Consider the following 17,500-nt stretch of genomic DNA (forward strand, 5'->3'; position numbering starts at 1 on the left):
CTAAAGTTTTTTTTTTCTGTCTGATTTTGTTCGGTTTGTTGGAATTTGTGAACCAAGTTGCTATATAAAGTATGTAGAAGTTTGTGTATCTTATATCCACATCTTTCGAATTTTAATTTTAAGTCTTACGTATTTTTTTTTTCTTCCAGAAGTCCAACTTTAGTAAAAAACATCCCCACAAGTTTGGGCTATGGAGCAGCCCTTAATGCCAGTCTGCAGGTACTGTCATTTAATGCACGTTTCCATTGTTGTCCTGGTTGGACGTCTGGGCACTTTACTTTTGGCATGATTTTTATTTAGGTGAGGTTATGATTGTTCTTAATAGTTGGTTTCTCATCCAAGGAAGTTGTAGTACCTAGTACTATGGAAGGCACTGCTTCTCATTCAAGCTACTTTTGATGTGAAGAAGCAAGAAGGACACCCTGTGGCAAAATCTGGAACACTCGGCTTTCCTGCAAATGCTAGATTGATAGAAGCGTTTGCAAATGCATGTGGCTATGCATTAATATTTATCCAGGCTGTCATAAATGATTTCACATCATAGTGTTGGGGAACATGGTGCTTGTGGCAAAAACTTTAAAGTTTAATTATAATATATAATTTTTATGCAGAGGAGGCAAATGTCAGGACTTCTTTATTTTGAGTTAAGTTCTGGTCATTTTTTAAAAAAGCAGAGCAACTGCTTATATTATCCTGGAGTATTTCTGAACGCGTGAGGATTCAACATTTCATTATGCGAAAGGTTAACATGACTGGGAAAGTTTGCTGTGGGAGCTATTGTTTATCTGCTCACATCACGCTAATGCCCTTGCTCTCTCGCCTGCAAGTGGCCAGTTAGGAATTATTGTCTTTCCATACATTTTATTTAAGTACTTCTAAAATATCTACGATGCCATGTGCATCCTGTAAAAGGAGATGTGTGCGGTTGCAGTGACTTTAAAGGGCGGGCATGTTAAAAGCTGTCTTGCTCCTTGTCCATTCCAATAGGCTGCCTTGGCAGAGAGCAGTTTGCCTTTGCTAAGTAACCCTGGACTGATCAATAACGCCTCCAGTGGCCTCCTGCAGGCCGTCCACGAAGACCTCAATGGTTCCCTGGACCACATCGACAGCAATGGGAACAGCAGTCCGGGCTGCTCACCTCAGCCACACATGTAAGTGTGGTTAACAAATTCCCGAAAGGGATGAAAATATATTCTTATGCTTCTGATTTTGATTTTTTTCCCTTGGAGTTTATTATGGGGGTTTAAGTAAAAACATACAGGTTTAAATGGAGTTGAATTATACTGTGTCCACAATATGTAAAGTGTATCAAAATTGTTGCTAATACATCTTAGACATTATCCCAAGTGCCATATGGCAAGTATTGGTAGCTTTCTACAAATTCTTAGTACTACTCAAGTCCTGTTGGGCATTAAGTATTGTCTCTGATGAATTTCCATCTTCCAAGGCATTCTCACAGTTTGGTTTGTATGGCTTAATAATAATAATCATGATAGGGTAAGTTGTCATAATTTTTACTACTGTTGCAGGACTCTAAGCCATTTATGAACTGTAGTCAAGACATTGCCCATTTTTATAAACCGTAAAATGCAAAGTTTAACTGTTACCCACAGTTTACATAGAAGCTGGTAAAGTGTAACTTTGTGCCTGTCTTATAAATCAGTGTAATTACATATTCAAGTTTAATTACTGGTGCTTCTGTATTGGCAAGGTTTATATGTTATATTTTATGCAAGACTACGATTCCTATTAATATTTAGCAGCTAACTATATCATTAATTACTCTAAAATCTTTCCCCTACCATCTTTTTAATGGAGCTGAGAGAGTAGGAGTATTAAAAATTGATGTATTGTGGATTTCAGAAAAGTTTATGACACTTCAAAAATGCCAGGTCCTATTCAGTTGTGTCAGGCGTATCAGTTTCTTGTTTACTAAAATGTACTGACCCTTGGAGAGATGAGAATTCCTGGAGAAATAATTGTAGCTGAGTGATGAAGTACGTGTGCTTCTTAGCAGTTAGGATGGCGTTCAGATGCTACAGCTGTTCTCTGACTTAGTCTGCAAGCTGCTTAACTTCACATAGAGATACAAGATTACTCCTTGTCTTCATTTGTGTATTTTATTCTTTGTGGTGCTCTTTGATCCTTTGTTGCTTCTGAGATGGTGTCTCATTTCGCAACCCAGACTCAGACTCTTGCAACACACACTCAGACTTCTCATACGTCCTCCTGCCTCAGCCTCCCACCAGCTGCTGGAATTATGAGCATATGTAAACATACGGGACTCTTTCTCCCCCTCCCTGGGAATTTAGTCAAAGGCCTGAGAGAGATAGCTAACCCTGCTATCTGCCCATTTCCATTAGACCTTTCACAAATTATTACTCTGTTGACTTTTAAAATACCGTCCACTGTTTGACATCTGACCGTCTTTGAGATCGTAGGCCTCATCGATGTCTGGTACTTTCAGTCTATCACCTTTGCAAAACCACGGTGCAGTCATTAATGTGTTTCTTCAGATTCCAAGCCATTACTTTTCCAGAACGGAGAAATCTGTCTTTTGGAAGTGTCTTTAGTTGTGTTAAATAATACAAAAGAAGTGATAAAACTCCAAGTAAAAAGAACATAAATATATGCTCTGGAGACTAGGCACACGCTAAGGAAGGAAAAAGAGCAAGGAGACAGAAGGTTTTACATCTGCACCATCACCCCGTCAGCCAGAGAGTGGTAGCTGGAGGCTTTTCCTTTCAGTTGCTCTCCTGACTGTGCTAATGCTCACTCCCTATGCAAATGCTAAAAGAATTCATCCTGAAACACCCAACAAGAGTTAGATCCTGCTTTTCTCCACTTAAAAAGGGGAGCCAGATGAAAGGCGTAAAAGCAGTATGTGGACTGTGGATTCTCCTTTTCTTGCTCCGATGCAGAATATGGAGACCGGTGCAAACCACGTGCAAGAAGATGCGGAAGGAAGTAATTTTCACAAGTTTAATTGTCCAGTGCTAAGATGACTAAAATAAAAAATTAATGACTTAATAAAATAGTTTATTAAACATTGTATTTTGGAACCTGAAATAATAATTGGACTAAATAATGGCTTCGTTAGGCTCATGGTATTTCTCACTTGATGGTTGGTAGCTCTGATCATTTAGTTTATTGTTAAAGTTATTAATGAAATATCTAAAAGAAATAGTAGAATGCCAAAAGCAATATTAAAATATATTTATTACCTGGTGGAGTACCATTATCAATTTATATAAAAAACTACTCAGTTATGTATGTTATATTGACATGAAACAACATACATACACACACACACATACACACACACATACACACACACATACACACACATACACACACACATACACACACACATACACACACACATACACACACACATACACACACACACACACACACACACACACACACACACACGTACCTGTGTTTATTTTCCATAGACGAAAGAAAAGCCTTCCTTTCTTTGTAGGAAATATGTTTCAGAAAAAGATAAAAAATTAGAAGAACCCCATAACTTGTCTTTTCCTGAGTAATATAAATGAAAATCAAGTTTGTAATTATCCCGCGAAATATCGAGTCAACGCTGATACTTCTCCTCTCTTTGTGCTGCTCCATTAACTTCCTGTAGATATCACCTGAGCACTCTGAGTCCTGTCCTCAGCTTTACCCTTCCGAGATGCTTATTTGGAAGGAATTGTAAGCATCTTGTATTTATCAAGAAGCAAAGCAGAGTGAAATTATTGGCATGGATCTATCAATTAAAACTCGTTTGCCTCTACCTGAATATAGTTCAGAAAACTTGGGGATTGGATGGAAATGAAAGTCCTGTCTTATGAAACAAATGTAGTATTTTTGTGTTTTTACGTGAATTCATGCTACATGTTGTTTTCAATGGGTTAGTTAAGTCGATGTTAATATGAAAGAGAGACAGTTCAGCCCAAATGTGTTAGATTGTTAGTGGTCCAGCACTCAGCATTCACTGGACCTGATTCAGCATTCAGTACCCAATGGAGGGTGGACAAGTTTTCCCCCCTTGGTTTTTTTCTTTCTATGTTTTCTATAATACCTACTACATAAGATTTATGCAACTACAGAGTGCCTGGGAGATAATGAAGCTTCTTGTGCTGTAGATTTACCAAGGTACTGATTGATAGGAACTCAGGTGAAGATTTAATATCTCATTGCAAACTTAAGTGAGAATCAAATCAATACAAAACACATTTTTCGGTTTTAATACTTTCTGTCCACTTCAAAAGTTCATATAGCTTGGCAAAACTATCTTTCTATCCTCTTACTCCTTTCTTATAATCCAGGAGGTAAGCTGCCCATTAACAATGAGGCAGGGAAACAGGAATTTACTGAATGGAGCTCTTTACTCAGATTCAGTGCAGTCAAGATTAGAAGCAAAGAAAATGTTAACCGAAGTTGTGGGTAGTGAATAACTCTAACGAAGAGAATATCAACCTACAATTAGTAACTCATGTGCTTTAAACCAGGGAGAATTGTTAGACAGGGGTTTAGAACCCGGAAGTAAATGCAGAGTTTAGAATAGATGAGGATGCGACCAGACTCGTAAGCGACTTAAGTAGCAAGACGTGGAGTTTGTTCACCGGTGTGGAGCTTGTTCAGGGCTAGGGCTCTGGGTTTGGTACAGTCAGTGTGTTCTGCTTTAAGAGGCAAAGTCGCCGAACTCACACCACGTGTACTATGTCTTAACTGCATTCATTTTTGTCAGCTATAGTAGCTATCGTATCTGCCTTAAGGCATGAAAAACAATGAATTAATCCAATATGTGTTTTAAAATAAAGATGGGAAAAGGCACCTGACTGTATTCTAAGACGAAACTGAGAAAAACTCAGTAAACTACAGTAAAATCAGGGCAAAGTAGAAGGCAGGCTAGGAAGGGAAAGTGATGACTTCATAATTTTGCTTGTGGAGTGTAAGAAATTAATCGTCGTCAGATTCTGTGGGGGTGATAAAAACAGCAGAAATGCTTAGGTGGTTAAGATTTTTAATCATTTGCATAATAGTGATGTGGCTGAATGTGAATGTGTACTTGAGGACGGTGGAGATATGCATCATTAGAATAAAGGAACAAAGGTAGGCAGGTCAAAGATGCAGGTTTCCCCATTTATTCCCCAGGGCACTGCTAAAACCCTCCTGCCACCCCAGACATAATCGGAGAGAGTGCCATTGGCCACTCAAAACCGAAAACTCTCACAACTGGTTGACTTTATCTCCTACTCCAGCTTCTTCTTTCCCTGCTTTCCCGGTTCTGCCTGCATCCTCCCTCCTCAGTCATTGGTCGCTGGTGTCTTTATTGATGGGTCAAGAACCAATTGGGAAACAAGACCTTAACATCAGAACCAACCCAGACATTCCACTCTTCTAACTGTCCTTCCCTTACAAAATTTTATTTGTGTAAAGACAAGCTCCCCACACCCCTAAAAGAAATCCATTTCGTTTATTTGAAACCATGAATTTGCCTGCCCTTTCTTTACCTTGTGCCAGGTTTCTCTTACATAAATCTACCTCTCCTTATCATAATGATCCTATTGCCCAAGAGGCTTTCCCGATTAGTATTTCTGTCAGAGTCTAACTTCATTTTCTTGGTTCCAAAATGCTGGTTCCTCGTACCATTCCTTGAACGAATACTATGGCACCTGGGTACGCTGGGACACGCATGCTCTTTCTGCAGATATCTCCACGTTAACACCAAGTTTCTTAATAATGTACAGTGTATTTTAGACACGGTGGCCAGTTCAATGCAAACAGTTTAGCTCTACAAAGTAATGCCTTCAACAACAACACCCATGATTTGGCTAGATCCCTGCAGAAGGAAAACCTAATTTACTTGGCCAATAAGTAGCTCTAATATTTCTCTTTATGAATACTAAGTGGTTGGAGAAATAAACTCAGAGCATCATGCGTGTGCACCCAACACTTCACCAACTGAGCTGTCTCCTCTGCCCTTCAGTTAGGTTGATGCTGTGTTTACCCAGATATAATTTAAACTTACTGCCTTCTCATATGTGTTAAACACAAAAGAGAAGAAAATATTTAGATCAGGATTGAAAGATGAATCCCAAGGTTATTTTTTTCCAATCTGTGGTAAACAATTGATGTTTAATGATGAAATGACAAGAACTAGCACAGCCCCTTGTTTCTCCTCTATTCAGCCATTATTGCTCCTCATTCTTTAAGTGTTCGCTCAGATTCACCTTCTCTTGTGCAATCTTAAATGAGATCCTCACTGTAATATTTTCCCACCCTATACCAGAAGATCAAAGTGAATATCCTTCCTAAAGCTGGCTTGGTATTGATGCACAAGTTGCCCATTCTCCTGGGGGCTCTCTTTTGGATTACTATTTCCTACTGGTGAATTTCTAACATGTTAATTCTCAAGGCCCCTGCTTTCCTGCCATTTAAAAGTTCTTACTAAATATTTGACCTTGGTTGCAAATGATCATTAGTTTCCTCCTCTTATGGGAGAAAATGCCTCAAGTCTGAGAGCTTATAATATACCATAATGAACACTAATATGCTGCATTATAAAACATATTGGTAGGGGCTGGAGGGATGGCTCAGTGGTTAAGAGCACTGACTACTCTTCCAGAGGTCCTGAGTTCAATTCCCAGCAACCACATGGTGGCTCACAACCATCTGTAATGAGTTCTGATGTCCTCTTCTAGTGTGTCTGAAGATAGCTACAGTGTACTTATATAAGTTAAATAAATAAATCTAAAAACAATCCATATTGGTTGTATCTTTAGAAGATAAACTTTGGCAGTAAAGAAATGTATGTTGTATAAAAGGAGTATGTGTTTATAGAAGATTGCAATGAGGTCATATTTACCTCTGTAACCAGTATGTATTCTGTGTACCTCCAAAGTTCCTGAATCACACATATCTTTCCCATCTTGGCAGCATTTGTGGCTCCTGGAGAGCTTCAAGAAGTTGTAAAAGCACACCAATGCATTATATGTTCTCCTCACGTATGCGTAACAGTTTGTCACAAAGATAGCTAAAAGGGTTCAGCCAGCCCCAATTTTCTAATATGGTGTTGAATCTCTACACCATGAGTCATCACAAAGCATGAGATTTGAATATGTAACATTCCCTTTGACCCTCCCCCCATTCTTATTCCTTTCCTTAAATTTTAAATTACTGTCCGTAGGCACATGTTGGTGATATTTTATATAAAATTTCCACAGATGTTACCTCTCTCTCTCTGTCTCTGTCTCTGTCTCTGTGTCTCTGTCTCTGTCTCTCTGTCTCTCTGACTCTCTCTCTCTCTCTCTCTCTCTCTCTCTCTCTCTCTCTGGACAAAAGCATATGAAAGTGGTATGGCTCTTCATTTGAGGAAATCAGTCGAAAGCGACTGATAATCTGAGCCCATGGCATGCTCTCTCATTGTTTTCACTCTGGTGAAAGCAATATTATTTTGTGCTGTTTGGGGCCTTTTGTTACGTTCTGAACTAACAGGTCCTTCTTGGCTCCCCTTGTGTTGTCGCAGATTTTCTCATTAGCACCATTCCCATCATCTTTAGTTTTTAACCCCTAACCTTTCTTGGCCTCTTCTAATTTTTGTTCTGATTTAATTCCATTTTCATTTAATGTCTAAACTTTTTCATTAACTTTGCTAGTTAGCTTTGAGATCTCCCTCTGAAATGATTGTGCGGCGCTCATGATGAAGCCAGCTCTTTATCATCTCATTTCCTTTGTCGAGGGCTGCAAGTATGGATCAGTAGCTCCCGTTCTTTTTGACATTATTCCAGGCCCTGTATGTGGTACTTACAACTCATTCTAGTTCCTCTTAATAAAACGATCCTACCAGAGGGTACAGCATCTTCTGCTAAAATGTATGATATCCCCAGCGTGCCAATTGTGGAAATTTGTGGGTTCCTATAGGGTTTTGAAGGTTTTTATAGAACTTTACAGATGCTATCTGACATCCATGGTGTGAAATCCTACAATTTAGGCAAAGTGTGTCAGACCACTTTAGCTGACCGTACTGTCGCTTACTGAGTCTGTTTCATATCTAAAGACGGTATTTGTTAGAAGACACATCTCCTTTTTCTCTGTTTGGAGAGCCATAGAAATTTTCTGTCTCTGAGGGTCAAAGAATCCTTCTCTAAATGGTTAAAGAGCAAATATTGCTTGGATATTATATTTTTCATACTTCTAGACAACAGAAGAGAGTAAAGAGTCTACCTATCCACTCCACCCAAATTTTTAAATTTTAGCTTTGACAAAAGAATTAGGAAGTAGAAATATTCAACTCCTTTGAAACAGATTAAAATTTATGACTTTTGTAAATTATTAATAATATTTCAATGTGAATAAAATCAATTGGAAGCACAGGGATGCTGCATTCCATAAGCAGTAGCTGTTATTAGGATAGAACTAATTAATGGGTAGATGACAGAGAGGGTGAGAGATAGATAGATAGATAGATAGATAGATAGATAGATAGATAGACATAAATATAATATATATGCCACAACTAATCAAATAATTTAACATCATTAGTGAAGATGAATGCTTCTTAGATCTTCACCTTTGGAATAACAGCTAAACCTTTAAAAGACAAAAAGAATAGACCATTAAGGTTTATACTGTAAAAAAGGGGGGAGGGGGTTACACTGTATTTATTCTCTTACTGCTCATAAGTTTATGTTGCAGCATAAAAGCCATAATCCTTTTGTAATCAACAAATCAGAGAAATAGAAGATGCACTAGGTTCACAAAAAAAAAATCAACATTGTTTTTATTTTCTCTTCCATTCTCATGTTTTATACATAGTATGATGACATGGTTAGGAGACAACTGAAGTTTGAGTCAACTCAGAGATTTAGTCTGAGCAAGGGTTTAGGTCCACCAGAGCAGCTGGTCTCAAAGAATAGATAGACCTAATAGCATGAACCATGTGAAGTCTGACTGGAAATCAGAGCCTACAAAGATATTCTAGGTGCCAACTTTACTAAGAGCCAACTGACAGGGAGAACATTTTCACTCAGGCAGACTGACAGTGGGAAAAATAAGGGACAGACAGGGCGAACAAACAATCCACCTATGAGTGGAGTAGTCAGAGCCCTATGTCCAACTGTAAGACTGTGAGATTGAGATCTTTAAGTTAGAGAAAGGATTGAAGGAGCTGAAGGGGTTCGTAACCCCATAAGAACAATAATACCAACTAAACAGAGCTCCCAGGGACTAAACTACCATGCAAAGACTATACATGGACAGACCCATGGCTCCAGCTGCATATGTAGCAGAGGATGGCCTTGTTGGGCACCAAAGGGAGGAGAAGCCCTTGGTTCTGCCAAGGCGGGACTCCCCATTGTAGGGGAATATAAGGGCGGGGAGGCAGGAAGACAAGAATGGCTGGGTGGTTGGGTGGAGAAAAGGGAATGACATTTGAAATATAAATAAAAAAAATCCAAGAAAAAAAAAGCAAAAACAATTCAGAATCCAAGAAGACCAGTTAAATTAAACAGAAACTGGTACAGATGTTCCATCAACCCATGCATCCTGATGTTGCAGACTGAAGTTTTGTCCAAAAAATAAAACCAAACAGATTTTAGAGAGGGAGCTTCCGTGGAGTTGGGACAGCAGCAAGGCAGGACTAGATGCTAAGTGTTAAGATCTAAGCTAGGTTTTATTTCAGGAAGTCTTAGAGAAATTGTGAGACATATGCTTGTGATTGCAAATTTCTGTTTTATATCTTTAAGCTGGACTGGTTTTCGTTGTTGTTGTTTCATTTCTTAGGATGTCTGTTGACTGTAATGGAATTGGTAGATACATCTTGAAGTCAGGACTATTTGAGATGTAGGCTAGAATTATAAACTACATCATTAACAGTTGAAATATGTCTTAGAGGGGAAACAAAATAACTATCTGAAAAAAATAACAGAACTTTGCAATCAACTACTACAATGCCCACATTGTTAAAGACAGAAAGTGGTTTATTAAGTATGCTAGTATTAAAGTTAGATCTCGGCTTTAAATTTAAAAATAAACTTTACTTGTTTATGTTTAGCAGATGTTGAGAATTAGTAGGGTATTTCTCCTTATATCCTGGCAAAGGTTACGTATACCTGACATACTTATGGTATACATGAGATGGAGAAAAACTGGTTCATTCCAATTTCTGTCACTTCTTCTTGGTCACACATTTCTTTCAAGAAGGAATATTTTCATCTTCATCAAGAGGAAAGAAGAAGGAATTTTGCGCCTGTAGGACTGGTATGTTTTGTCCTAGAGGAAGTAGTTATAGGCAAGTTAGTCATATAACAATAATGATTAATCTAATCTGCAGGTATTAGATATCAGGTAGACTCTTAATCTATAAAAACATAGATGGCATAAGTTGCAAAATGAAATATATTAATAAAGATTTGAGAACTTTATTCCTGGCTGTTGTACTATTATTGTCATTCATCCATCTGCATTGAAAAATTAAATGTATACTGTAATAGTTTACTTGTTACTGACAAAACCTGGATCGTCCTTTGAAAGGACAAAGTCTTACATAGAATGGCATAAATATTTTACAGCCAGAAATGTAAGTTTACTGATGTTAACCTGAGCAGCTCTCATTTCCTAAGAATTAATCAAGTGGTTTCCTCTCTTTTGTAAAAGAGTAAATATTTTATTTGAATTTTGGTTTTACTTAAACAGTTTATTTCTATAATACAGTAGGTAAGTTCTGTTTCCTCAACAAGAAAGCAACAGGTTTTTCTAAACAGGTGTTGTCATTTCCAAATATAAATGGAGATAACTAAACTTGCAATTTTTACACATTTACAATCAATTCAATAGAAATTATCTATTGAAAAGAAGCAATAGAAACAATGGGTCTCATGAAATTAAATCTATCTCCAAGAAGTCTGTATTTGTATTTTAGAATGTTATATATTCAAAACATTTACATTGAAAGTGAGAGTGTTTTGCCATTGGCAAATAGAGCTAGTTGGAACAAAACGTATTAAAACAAATATAAAATAGACAGATTGAAAATTGTATACATTGTTTATGTTAGTAGCCTAAGTATCAAGTGGTGATTCTTATTCATTTAACAGCCTGGACTCTACTGAGGAATAAATGTAGTTATTTAAGGTAAACTCCCATCTTGCTCTTGAGGTTTCTGTTAACTGAAATTTGGGATGCAGTTTTATGAAATAGGCAGAACCTATGGAATCGATGTTCGTCATGTGTCTGTAGAGAATCTATTCTCATATGTTTAAATACTATTCACTAGTTAGGTCACAACTCTAAAGGAAGGGCAGGGATGACTTGTATAACTCTAAACTTTTTCCTTTGAAGTTTTATATCCTACATGGGGGAAGTATTCAAGTTACATTTAGTACAAATAAAGGTTTAATGTAGCTTCAGAGTATACTTTTAAATATACAATAACAGTACACAACTGTGAGAAAGGAGCGTGCTGTACCTTTTTTAGGAGATATATGTTAAATGTATTTGAACTGTTCTCAAATAATGAGAGCATATGAATAAAGATTATAAAGAAATAATCTACAATGAGTATATAAAACACATAAAAATTTGCAGTCTTTTGTAACATTTAGTCTTGTACGTGATTTATCTAATTTTTACTGAAATCTTCTGCATTATAGATATGGGTCATAAATTGCATTTTTCTTCAAATTATTTTTCTTCATTATATTTGTTGATATATATCGTACATTTTAAGACTTCACATTTCATCACCAGCTTCATATGGTACATATACACATAGGTTCACATTACATACAAAGAACTAGACAGCTTGATTGGTTGGTTGATTGATTGATTAATTGATTGATTGATTGATTGTAGTGATTGTATGTAGTACTGGGGATTGACCTCAGAGTTTACACCTTCAGAAGCAAACCCTACACCACTGAGTTTTCATACCAGGCTTCATGGTTTAATCACGTTCACATTGTATCACACCATGTGAGTCTCTCATACACCATTTAATTATGTTTTTACCAAAACATCCAAGCCATACTTAATCATATTGACATCACTTGAAATGAGAAAGCACTACTAAGATTCTAGTCTGTCCTACATTTACTGAGATGTCTTTAAAATATTTCAGCTTAAGAAACTTTACACATAGGCCTTTCTCATTCAAAAGATAACCAGGAAGAATTTATAGGACCATTACCATAGTCTTGAACAAGGGAATAGTGAGTAAAATTTACATCCCTCTAGGGATTAGGCTATGTGACCACAATCTCAAAAGATAAACTTCCCTCTTGTAATGTCACTCTGCTTTAGGGGGCAGGCAAATATTAACATTTCTTCCACCTTCACTGATGCCTTAGGTCCTTATAATTTTCACAACAAAAGAAGCAACACGTTCCTTTAGGCAACAAGTCAGTGTATTAATGTAACTTGTCCTCTGTGGTTTGGAAATACGCACTTATGGAGGGTGACTGTAAGAGTGAGCGATTCGCTAGAATACTAAAATCAACTGCTAGTTTGTGGATTCCTCAAATGAGACAAGCTGATTTTTCTTTTAATAAGCACAAATGAGCTTAGTGCTGAAACATAATGGTCTGAGCATCTCCATTCCCTGAGTGTATAGGTCGTTACAGACATCAAAACAAGGGATGAAGAGAGCTTGTGTGCCCAGAGAGTCAAAATTTTAGGTTAGCATCAAGTCAGCTTTTACACTGAGTTTTCTGGAATGTACTGATTTGTGACTGTTACTTGCCTACATAAATCACAATTTTAAGCACTAAGTTCAGTTTTGACTGATGAATGCGAAGAATAGAGCGGTGACTCAACCGTGCGTGGCTCGTTCTGAGCATTCATCCTCACCAGCACTGGTCAGGCCACCTGGAGTGCCGTGGGTAATAAAAGATTGGAGCAAAGTTCGGGCATCAGAATTTATAGCTGTTATCTCCGAAATCATGATAAAGATACAGACTTTTTGTTTTTAAATATGGAGAGGAGGCACTCAAGAGTGTAGGCTACCTACTTCTTAACAGGCATGCTTTAGGAATTTACATTCCGGACAAAGACTGTCAATGATGATAATGGACCAGAATTGATTTGGAAAAGCTTTGGCCATAAAACGTGGTAACGATTTGAATAGAGAAATCTGTTTAAAATAACGACTACTTCACAATATATATGTGTGTATACATATGTGTGTGTATAATTGCATAAGCATGCAATTTTATTTTTTACATAGTAAATGTACTTAAAGTTTAATTTTTAAACTGCAAACACTGGTTTCCTGTTTTTGGCTACCATGCGATAGAAACATGGCTGTTTTTTTACTAGAAAGAGCAAAATTGAATGCCCTTTTCTTAGAGAATTCATTTGAAAATCTTTCCCCTTAAAATGTCATAAGAACACAGTCTGAAAATTAGATATAAGTAATGCTTCTAGAAAGCATGAGTCAATATTATGGTGACTGTTGTTGTCACAAGCATTGGAGTCACTGTGGCTCGTAAATTTCACCTTCGTTACCCGTCACCTTCTCTAGTAAACCTGAAGCCTTCTGAGGTCACACCCACAGTTTCTTGAGCCTTGAAAAATGTGTGTGTGTTATATGTGTGCATATGCATATGTGTGCATATCCACTTATATGTAATTCATCTATATATGCATATAGATGTGATTCATCAGCATCACGTTTGATTATAAGCTTCCCCTGTGCCCATGATGGAGTGTAGAAGGAAGCCTTTCAAACACATATAAATTTAAGAACCAAGAAATGCAAAGCTTTCCACTCCACAACCTACAGCCTAAATTGCTTCCTTCCCACCATTTTTAGTGTGCTGTTTGCCCTGGTCCTCAGAACTTTATCACACTGTACTAGAAAGCTCTGAACTGTCAGTCCTCCTCCCACTGTTCTCCACTCTGTTTATGCAGTGCAAAACAATTGTAAAACATTTCTCTACTCCCTAATCATCAATAGCCTTCCCCTGAAAGCACAGAAATACACACGATCTGTGGCGCAGCTGAAGGCTCTTCGCCGTCTGCTCTTGTTTTAATTTCCTAGCTTTTTAATTATTATATTAGCAGCCCTCCCTGTCATGTTGATAATTTATGTAAGACCCCCCTCTACATATTTTTTTTCATTTCCACTCTGTCCTTTCTCTTTTCTCTGTGTGACAATTCTCCAATACTTCACAGCCAATCCAAAAAGATCTCCACATCCTGAAGTAGTTATACTTCAGTCTCAGAGTCTCTCCTGGCTTCCTCAGCACTTTTCTATGGCATCCATCACTGTGTTTCTTGTATAATGTTGTGGTTTGCCTTGGAGTTCTCTCTGAATTTGTAAAATAAAGGCAAGAGCTCGAGATTTGGGCAGAGGGAGGAGTCGGGAGCGAGAGGGGAGGAGTCAGGAGGGGAGGAGTCAGGAGGGGAGGAGTCAGGAGAGGGGAGTAGTCAGGAGGGGAGGAGTCAGGAGGGGAGGAGTCAGGAGGGGAGGAGTCAGGAGGGGAAGAGTGAGGAGGGGGAGGAGTCAGGAGGGGGAGGAGTCAGGGGAGGAGAAAGGAAAGAAGCGAGGAGAGAGTTGTCGTGGGAGAAGGAGAAGCTGGAGACCTGGCAAATAAAAGGTGCAAGGGATGAGGGATTTGGGAGCTAGGAATAGGACAGTGTAGGGTGAATCTGCCCAATCTAGACGCTAGATTGTTTTCATATTAATTGAGTTGCGTTTTCTTTGTACGGGCGGATTAGGGTTGGAGAGCAAACTGCAACAAACTGCAACAATATCATACTGAATAGTGCGTGCTTTATTTCCTCTGTGTAATGGATGGTTTTAAAAACTGGGCATGGAAAGATGGCTCAGAACGTTTTCTTTCAGAAGGCATGGGTTCAATTCCCAGCACTTAAGTAGTGGCTCCTGGCCATCCGTTATGCCAATTCACACAATTCCAATTCCCTTTACTGAAATCTGTGAGGACCAACCAGTCACACATGTGCTGTACATAAATACATTTGAGCAGAACACTAACACACCGAGAATAAAATAAATTTAAAAACACATAACGTTTTAAATGAACTTATGAGGGCAAAAATCACTGTTCCGGTCTCTCCCCCTCCCCGTTTATACATTATCAAGTGCCTTATTTTTTTTTTCAAATTATAACAAGAGATTAATTTTACCTGCTAGAAGTACTGGATAGTTTTATTTTCTGACTTTGTTCTGAAATAATAAAAGGTATTATACCTTTCCAACAGAAATTGAGTCTCCCCATACAATTATGTAAAGAAGTTTCAAATATTTGTAATCCCCCCAAGTACAAATTACATTATTTGTGAGGTATCATGCTCTCTTCATGCAAAAAAATTAAATCGATTTTTTTTATAGTAACTGCTAAATAGTGAACTAAAATGGAGTAGTTGAACTCAAAGTCTCTCCCTCATGGACAGAATCATTTTAAAGCATTTAAAAAGTACTGTGTTCTAGTTTGAAGAAATATCCATTATTAACTGAATAAATAATTGACTTTAAAAATCAAAGTACATCTACACAATGGAGTACTACTCAGCTATCAAAAACATGACTTCATGAAATTCATAGGCATATGGAATGAACTAGAAAATATCGTCCTGAGTGAGGTAACCCAATCACAGAAAACCACACGTGGTATGCACTCATTGATAAGTGGCTCTTAGCCCAAATGCTAGAATTACCCTAGATGCACAGAACACATGAAAATCAAGAAGGATCACCAAAATTCGAATGCTTCACTCCTTCTTTAAAAGGGGAACAAGAATACCCTTAGGAGGGTATAGGGAGGCAAAGTTTAGAACAGAGGCTGAAGGAAAACCCATTTGGAGCCTGCCCCACATGTGGCCCATACATGTACAGCCACCAAACTAGATAAGATAGATGAACCAAAGAAGTGCAGGCTGACAGGAACCGGATGTAAATCTCTCCTGAGAGACACAGCCAGAATATGGCAAATACATAGGCGAATGCCAGCAGCAAACCACTGAACTGAGAACGGGACCCCGTTGAAGGAATCAGAGAAAGGACTAAAAGAGCTTGAAGGGGCTTGAGACCCCATATGAACAACAACCAACCAGAGCTTCCAGGGACTAAGCCACTACCCAAAGACTATACATGGACTGACCCTGGATTCTGACCTCATAGGTAGCAATGAATATCCTAGTAAGGGCACCAGTGGAAGGGGAAGTCCTTGGTCCTGCCAAGACTGAACCCCCAGTGAATGGGATTGTTGGGGGAAGGGCAGTAATCAGGGAGGATGGGAGGGGAACACCCATATAGAAGTGGAGGGGGAGGGGTTGGGGGATGTTTGCCTGGAAACCCGGAAAGGTAATAACAATTGAAATGTAAATAAGAAATACCCGATTTAATAAAGATGGAGAAAAAAGTCAAAGTAGAAGTTGCTACAATATTCACTTACATGTATTTGCCATATTTTCAATCGTTTGGAAGCACTATGAAATTTATTACAAATGTAGATTTTACTACACATCTCCCCTTCTAACCCAAGGTTAGTGCTTTCTTTCTAATAATCAGATAACTGATAAACACTGGGCTGTAACAGGCAAAACAATGACATGGAGGTGTATTTCATCTAAACCAAATATGCTTCTACCTGAACATGTTATAAATAAACCCACTAAATAATCTTTGTTTAAGGTCTAAGAAGCGAAATAATGAACACCAGTAGACCAACAGCTGTAATTTTGGCGTGTTTATAACTTTCAGTAATGTATACCTTCAATGTTTCAAATGTTATGTACTTCGTTGCTCTAAACTGTTATAATTTATATTTTTGAAGTATAATCTTCTTTATTATTACCAGGTTTTCGAAGGACTGAAGTTTAGTGTATAGGGCATTGAACTCCTGAAGCAGAAGATACATTTCATATCACTAGGGGAATGTGCTATGATAAATGCCTAAACCTCAAGTCCAGGAGGAGTTTGATAAGCAAGAGTTTATAAGCAATTACCCCATGTATGTCTTAACATGTCCTTGCTCTTTTCTCTTTAACAAATTCCATCAGGTATGTGTATGTATTTTAATTTATTAGAATAATTCTCAGAGGAAAATAACCTCTCCCACATATGAACTTCCGTATCTGTTAATTACTGCTTTACTTAGGACCTTTTTTCCTGGAAAACTGGGATTTTCTATTATGTATCTCTCTACTCTAGATTATTGGCTCTCAGATACATAGTAAAAATCATATAGAAACACTCAATAGAGTTTTGTTAAGTTAACTTTGGCAAAAGGAAATATTAGTAATGTTGACTGATTTCCAAAACAAAGTAAAATTGAAACTTTAAAAACTAATTTTTATACAATATATTTTGACCATGTTTTTTCTCCCCCAGCCCCTCCCAGATACCTACCTCCCCCCTCCCCACTTCCTCAGCCTTATGTTCTCTCTCTCACCCTCCAATCTTTCTCACAAAACAACAACAATAACAACAACAAATGTGATAAGAAATAAGAAACAAGAAAAAAAACCCACA

At 37.8% G+C, this 17,500-nt stretch overlaps 1 protein-coding gene across 9 annotated transcripts in view; it reads left to right on the forward strand.

Annotated features, from left to right (window-relative positions):
* Positions 1 to 17,500, forward strand: part of Foxp2 (forkhead box P2) — a 577,853-nt gene that overhangs the window by 548,354 nt on the left and 11,999 nt on the right. For all 9 annotated transcript variants that reach the window (XM_063286479.1, XM_008762718.4, XM_063286477.1 and 6 more), the window contains 2 exons: positions 150 to 219; positions 988 to 1,151. In XM_063286479.1, the coding sequence (XP_063142549.1) occupies positions 150 to 219; positions 988 to 1,151 (234 nt within the window). The remainder of the gene's footprint in view (positions 1 to 149; positions 220 to 987; positions 1,152 to 17,500) is intronic.

The sequence above is a fragment of the Rattus norvegicus genome, chromosome 4 (assembly GCF_036323735.1).
Source record: "Rattus norvegicus strain BN/NHsdMcwi chromosome 4, GRCr8, whole genome shotgun sequence".
Classification (NCBI taxonomy): Eukaryota; Metazoa; Chordata; class Mammalia; order Rodentia; family Muridae; genus Rattus; species Rattus norvegicus.